Consider the following 7,668-nt stretch of genomic DNA (forward strand, 5'->3'; position numbering starts at 1 on the left):
ACTGTCATACCCTTGAAGTCAAGTCCTTGGGATAACCTGTGAAATTCGTTTCATTGTATTTTTTCAAAATGCTAGGTCTTATGATGTAATTGGCATTATCATTATCTAAGGCTCATTCTTGCTCAAGATTTTGATGAATTCCTGGAATAGCTAAAATATGATTAACTGCAGTACTTGTTGGTTGAATCTACGTTTGACCTCCCAAAAGATTAGGTTATTTCTTGACAAACTCATAGTTAGAAATCAAACTTGCCTCTCTTTCCTTATTAAATGCAAATTATGTCGTTTCTGTGCATCTATAATTAGGTATCTGTTCAAAGCTGATGTGTAATATTGCTTCATTGCGAAGAGTATTTTAGCAAATGGAATTTTAGGAATTTCAAGATACCCTTGTGATTAAGCTTTCTTTTCGTGAAATTGTTGCTTCTTGTGGCAGGCACTAAATGATCTGATCCAAGATGAATCCGAGCCACCAAAGAAGAAGTTCTATGATTTAAGAATTGAATTGCTTGATGAGATTGGATGGAGCCACGTGGCATGTTACGAGAAGCTGTGGATGCATGTGCGCTTTCCTTCGAGTTTGCCCCTATTTTAGATTCTTTTAGATGGCCACATTTGTTTATCCGGTAGTTATACAAATGAATCAATTATCTGGTAGTTATTCAAATGAATCAAATCAAATACATTAGTCTCACTTAAGGTGAACAAAGCTTTTAAAGAAAGTCCTTACCCAAGATTATAAGTTATTTGCTGTTAAGAAACTAGATCTATAGGCAAAGTGACGCGATGTTAGTCACTATAGTTTCATACATTTATTTAGATTCCTAAATGAAGTTTCACATTTGATAATACTGTCATTTGATCTTCTCAAGCTGTTCAGGCAGTTTTTATTTTTACCCTTTTTAGTTCTTATGTTATTTCATGGGGTACCATTGTAATGAAATATAGAACTACTGGGAGTTGTTTGTGAGGGCTGCACTGGATACTGAAGGATGTGATGGTCACTGCTGGAATTAACATGTTTTTTTTTTTCAAAAATTGTGTGAGAAAGAAGTTTATTACTATTATTTTAAAGAGAGAAATTTTAGCAGTGGATCACTGCATCTTCCCTCTAGAAATTAGATGGTTGCCTTCAAAAAGTACAACCGATGATTGTAATTCAGCTGAATGTCTCAGCTTCATCAGGAATAACAACCATCAATATTATTGGATGTTAGTGTTTTAGCGAGGTAATCCCCACTGCCTGGAAATGGACGAATTTGTTTTCCCTTCAAAGGTTAGGAGATGTTTCGGAGAAGATGGGAAAGGTTCCACTTTATAGGTGTTTTCTTCCCGTGGACATTGATTTTTGATCCATTAACTTTCAAATCAAGGTAGATAAGCGAAGACAATAATGCAAGTGTCGTTATATCGTTCTGCTCTCTCATCAAGTTCTTTCAAGTTTTTTGTCATGAAAAATTTGGCAGAACATTTTGTTTCTTTTTTGAATTCTGGATGCAGGTGGTATAGACTTTGTTATAATTATGATCTAAGTCGCCATGCTATACAACCAAACAACAATAAAATAGTCAAATGGTTAAAGTGGCTTAATTAAGCCACTTTTTTAGCTTACAAGCCACTTTGAGATGTTTGGCAAAGTGGCTTATTTTAGCTTATAATCTATCAAAAAATAAATTATGTTCTGCCTTATTTTAAAGTGGATTATAAACCGCAAAGTTTAACCAAGTAAACACATATAGCCCTCTCGTCATTTCACAAAATTCTCAGCCATATCTTTTTTAGTGGATTACAAGCAATTTACTTTTTGGTTATTTTGATATAATTCATTCATTTGCCAAACACTTTACAATTGAACCAGGATAATAATCTATAAAGTTTACAAAACACCATGAATTATAATCTACATGAATTTTAATTCAATCGTTATAATCTAAAGTTGTCAAATATGCTCCAAGTTCTATCAAGACATCTCCCACATTATTGTTTCATAAGGTAACTTTTTATATCGCCACATGATTTAAATTTTATAAGCAAATAATCATAAGTTGTTTGGTAAGAGTTAGTACTCCTCTCGCAATCAAACAGGTTCGACATTTTATTCAAAACTAAGGAATCTCAGGACATTTGGTAAGCCATCCAACTAGTAAATAAAATGTCTTAGTTAGGCCTGTCCAAAAAGCCTGTCGGGGCCTGTGTCGGGCTCAGGGTTGGCTCAGGCCGGGTTCCCAGCTCGGGTACGGGCCGGTGGGTCCTGACCCGATAACCCAAATACTAATTCTAACACTCCCCCTCAAGCTGGAGCATATATATCAACCATGCCCAACTTTTGTTATATAGAATGAAAAACACCTTAGGTGATGTAGCTTTAGTGAGAATGTCAGCTAAATGTTCTGAAGATGGAGTGAACTAAAGAGAGATCGCTTTTTTTCCCCAAACATCTCTAACAAAATTACAATCAACTTCAATGTGCTTAATTCTCTCATGAAATACTGGATTCTTTGCAATATAGATAGCGGACTGGTTATCACAATGCATAGGCATAGGTCCAGTAAAACTAAGCTTTGTCAACAACTTCTGCAACCATATCATCTCACATGCAGTATGAGCTATAGCTCTGTATTCTGCCTCTGCACTAGATCGAGATTGTTTCTTGCTCCTCCAAATAACCAGATTTCCTCCAATAAAGGTGCAAAATCCAAAAGTAGACTTCCTATCTCCTATGTCTCCCGCATACCCAGCATCAGAAAAGACAAAGATGTGTAAATGTTCATGTTTCTTATATAATAATCTTTTTTCAGGACAGCTTTTAACATAAGCTAAAATCCTCACAGCAGCAGTCCAGTGAAGCTCTCTAGGTTTATGCATAAATTTGCTCAGTACTAACACTGCAAAGGTAATAGTAAGATAGATCAACTTGCCAATCATTCTTCTATATTGACCTGCATCATCTAGGAGAGGATTATTATCACGCCACAGATCCACATTCACCTCTATTAGAGTGCTTGCTGGCTTACACCTCAAAAGACTCATTTCTTCTAACAAGTCCAATACATATTTCCTTTAAGATAGAAGCAAACGGTCCTTTTGATATGCAATCTCAATCCCAAGAAAGTATTTAGGTTTTTCCATATCTTTGGTCACCAAGGTTTTAAATATCGGCCGACATGTCGGTTTGAGGGCTTGACTGACACGACATGAACGTTTTCAACTCGTATATCGGTTTTCAGGGCCAAATCGAAAATATCAGGGTCATATCGGCTTATTTTTTAGTTTTAAAAAATCGACTGATATGATACTTTTTTTTAAGATATGTTTTTTGTTATCGGGTTTGAGTTTAGTGATAAATACCCAAACCCGTTTGACCCGTTCTCATGTTTAAGGGTTCCTTATGAACCCGATAGAAAGAATTTATGAATCCAAATCCATATATTATTTACTTTTTATATGTTTAGTCTATACTCTATAGAATTTATAAAGTATGCTTATATTGAATTTATGAATGCTTAGATTACATTTAGGACATGATATTATACATATGCGCACTACCCGATATGACAATCTGATATTTAGTCAATGTCCCCCGATATATCCTCGATTTTCGCTATCCGATATGGATTTTAGCCATCCGACATGAACCCGACATCCAATATTTAAAATCTTGTTGGTCACAAAGTGACGTGAAAGATACTCCTTAGTCTTTGCTAAGGCAGCAATGTCACTCCCAGTTAGCAGGATGTCATCAACATATACTGCCAGAATTATCAAACCAGATTTAGTGCGTCGGATGAAGTCTGAGTGATCAGATTGACATCTTTTAAAACCGACACCAGATATAGCAGTACTGAATTTCTCAAACCATGCCCGTAGACTCTATTTGAGACCATAAATCGTCTTTTTAAGCCTACAGACATTATTCTCCCCCTGAGCAACATACCCCGAAGGTTGCTCCATATAGACTTTTTCCTGTAGGTCACCATACATGAAGGTGTTTTTAACATCTAGTTAAAACATGGTCCAGTCCAGATTAACAGCCATAGAAAAAAATAGACGAATAGAATTGAGACAGACAACGGGAGAGAACGTCTCAAGATAGTCAATCCCATAGGTTTGAGTATTAACCCTTAGCAACAAGACGAGCTTTATAGCGATCAACCGAACCATCTGTGCGATACTTCAAGGTATAAACCCACCGAAAACCAACCACCGTAGCACCCATAGGAAAAGGTACAAGATCCTAAGTCTATCTAGAAACAAGAGTATCCATCTCATCCATGACCTGATTCCAAGCAGGTACTAACACGACCTCCTCATATGATCTAGGTAGATATGATCTAGGTAGAGATGTAGAGGACAAGGACAAAGCAAACTGATGAGACAAGGAAGTAAGACGGTCATAGGAAACAAAATCAAATATAGGATGACTAGTACAAGACTGTTTACCTTTCCGATGAGCAATTAGAATATCTAGATCAGAAGGATTAGAAGGAGGCAGATCTGCAACGGGAGATGACTGTTCGGCTGGAGCAGAGAGAGACATGAGCTTTTGGACGACGACAATATGTCAGTAGTGACGGTGGTGCAGGTGGCACAGTAGAGGCATCATGTAATCCTGAAGAAGATCCATCAGCAGAAGGAACGAAAGCAGGTAATGTAACAGTAGTAGGAGCACTAGACGGAAGAGACATAGATGGATTGACAGGTGGAGATGAACCAACCCAAGAGAAGTATGGAACTGACTCAAAAAAAATAACATCAACGGACACAAAATACCTCCTGGTGGATAACGCCGATAACCTTTTTGAGTGCGTGAGTATCCTACAAAGACACACTTAATAGATCGGGGAGATAATTTATCCAGTCCCGGAGATAAATCCTGAACAAAACAGGCACAACAAAAAACACGAGGAACCACAGAAAATGTCTGTTTATCAGGATAAAGGCAGGTGAACGTTATTTTACCATTAAGAGCAGAAGAGAGCATCCTGTTGATCAGGAAACATGCACTTAGAACAACATCAGACCACATACTTTGGAACATTCATATGTATCATCAAGGTTCGAGCAACATCTAAAATGTGTCTATGCTTCCTCTCAGCAACTCCATTTTGTTGTGAAGTGTGAGAACATGAAGTTTGATGGAGAATACCTATATTTGCATAAAAACGAGAGATCATTTTTCATGTATTTTAAGGCATTATCGCTACGAAGGATACGATTAGAGGTAGAAAATTGATTTTTGATTTCATTGTAAAATAGTTTGAAAGCAGATAAAACCTCAGATCTCTCTTTTAAAAGATAAAGCCAAGTCATGCGAGAGAAGTCATCAACAAAGATAATAAAATATCTATAATCTCTCACAGAAGGTATACGATAAAGACCCCAAATGTCAGAATGGACTAACTCAAACGCAGAACTTCTGCGTTTATCAACACGACTTTGATAGGTAGCACAATGTTGCTTACCCAGTTCACAAGACTCACAACCTAGAGAAGAGACAGAAGACTCGATATAAATGACTAACCGAAGTTTCGATAACGATGGGTGGCCAAGGCGTTGATGCCATAGTAAAGAATGATGAGACTTTTCTGCAACAAGACCAGTAGTGGGCGTATTGTCATCCAAATAGTACATATCTCCTCTCTCATGCCCCGAACCAATTTTCATCCCAGTTGCTAGGTCTTGAAAAACATAATGAAAAGAAAAAAATGTGACTTTACAGTTGTGTTTTGTGAATTGACTGATGGACAGTAAACTAACAGGAAATTTAGGAAGATATAAAATATCAGTAAGAGTCGGCGATGAAGTAGCATAGACTACATCACCAAGAACTAGAGAGTATGTCCCATCAGCGATCCGGACTGATGGACACTTGTCAGAAAGGTTTAAGGAAATAAAGTGGTCCTTTATACCTGTCATATGAGAAGGGACGTCAGAATCTAATACTCATGATCTGTGAGGAGAGGCAATGTAAGCATCCATACCTGAAAAGGATGCATGAGTAGCAAAATAATTCTTCTGCGAGAGATCGAGTTGACGTAACCGGTCAAACTCAGCTTGAGAAATTTGAACTGTGGATGAAGCGAAAGTAGTAGTAGTAGGGGAAGCAGCAGAGGTAGTATCAGCTATCTGGGCCCATGCAGGATGATTAAACTTTTCCCAGCACTTCTCAGATATATGGTTAGTTCTTCTACAATAGTGGCATCGACGCAGATTCCTATCCGAGTCAATTTGTCTTCCACCAAAAGAGCCTCGTCCTTCCCTTATGTCGTGGTCACGACCACGACCTCGACCTCGACGTCTGCCACGTCCGAAGAACATAGCAGACTGGTCAAGAGACGGAGTAGACAGTGAGACAGCAGTATCTCTAGTAGTTACCTACATAACTCTTGAGAAAGTAGCAGTCAAAGAAAGAATAATATCTCCTCCTAGTATCTGGCTCCGCACTTGAGACTGTAAAGTGGGACTCAAACTCGACAAGAACTTGGACCTTGTAAGGTCCCTACGATATCCCATCAGGGTTGGTGCATCCGTAACGACGGACTAATGCATTTCTAATTCATCGATCAGACATTTCAGCTCACCAAAGTACTCGGGTACAGAGTGATCGCCTTATTGAAGAGAGAAAAGGCGTTTATACAACTCGAACACACGAGATGCATTCTTCTCGTTGTCATACATAATTTTTTAATTATCCCACATCTCCTTTGCAGTAGTCGAGAACATGATAATGCTACTGATCTGTGCTTCCATACTGTTAAGAAGCCAAGTCATCACATAACAGTCAGCAGAGATCCATACGGGATACATAGGATCAGTAGAAGCAGAAGGAGGGATCAGAAGATGAGCTAATTTGTTCCGAGCTCTAATGAAAATGCCAAAGACTTGAGCCCAAAGAAGATAGTTTGTGCCATTTAGCGTTACAGTTATTCCCAATACAACTTTAGGAGCAGAAATATCAGCAGTAGTAGGGGTAGTAATTACAGCAGAAGAGATGTCAGATCCTATCATTATTACAGAACAGGATAGTATAGTAACAGGAGGATCACAATCTCCTTGTATAAAACTCGAAGGTTTAAAGCAGAAACGCGAACGTTAGAATAGAACCCGAAGGTTAGAACTTGGGTTAGAACCCGAAGGTTAGAATAGAAAACCTGAAGGTTAGTGTGTAGGAACTCGAAGGTTAATCATTTAACCCAAAGTTTTTTTTTTCTTTTTTTGTTTTTTTTAAATTATGTAGACTCTTCCACCCTCATCAACTAAACAAATCATCAAACATACAAGACTCCTTTCAAGCAACCAGGCCCAACACAATCAAAGACCCAATAAAATACAGGAATCCTCTCAAACAAATAAACAAACAAAAGCTAAAAAATTTTTTCTTTTTTTGTTTTTTTTAAATTATGTAGACTCTTCCACCCTCATCAACTAAACAAATCATCAAACATACAAGACTCCTTTCAAGCAACCAGGCCCAACACAATCAAAGACCCAATAAAATACAGGAATCCTCTCAAACAAATAAACAAACAAAAGCTAAAAATTCTCTCCCCTCATTCCTTCTCTCTCATCGACGACGGCTCTCACCTAAATCCGAGCTCAATGACATTGGAGAAGAACCCCCCGACCCCGATGAGGAAGAAGCGGATGATGATGGTGAGCTGCGGCGGC

General features: G+C 38.0%; 2 protein-coding genes across 2 annotated transcripts in view; one reads left to right on the plus strand and one right to left on the minus strand.

Moving 5' to 3' along the window:
* LOC109837263 (tripeptidyl-peptidase 2) overlaps nt 1-970 on the plus strand; it is a 51,375-nt gene extending 50,405 nt beyond the window's left edge. Inside the window, exon 34 of the mRNA XM_020405429.1 lies at nt 437-970. Coding sequence (XP_020261018.1) covers nt 437-595 — 159 coding nt within the window. The 3' untranslated portion in view covers nt 596-970. The remainder of the gene's footprint in view (nt 1-436) is intronic.
* On the minus strand, nt 2,407-3,030 carry LOC109838556 (uncharacterized mitochondrial protein AtMg00810-like). The gene has a single exon (XM_020406995.1). The coding sequence runs from the start codon at nt 3,028-3,030 to the stop codon at nt 2,407-2,409; it is 624 nt and encodes a 207-aa protein (XP_020262584.1).

This window comes from Asparagus officinalis, chromosome 4 (genome assembly GCF_001876935.1).
Source record: "Asparagus officinalis chromosome 4, Aspof.V1, whole genome shotgun sequence".
NCBI classification, from domain to species: domain Eukaryota; kingdom Viridiplantae; phylum Streptophyta; class Magnoliopsida; order Asparagales; family Asparagaceae; genus Asparagus; species Asparagus officinalis.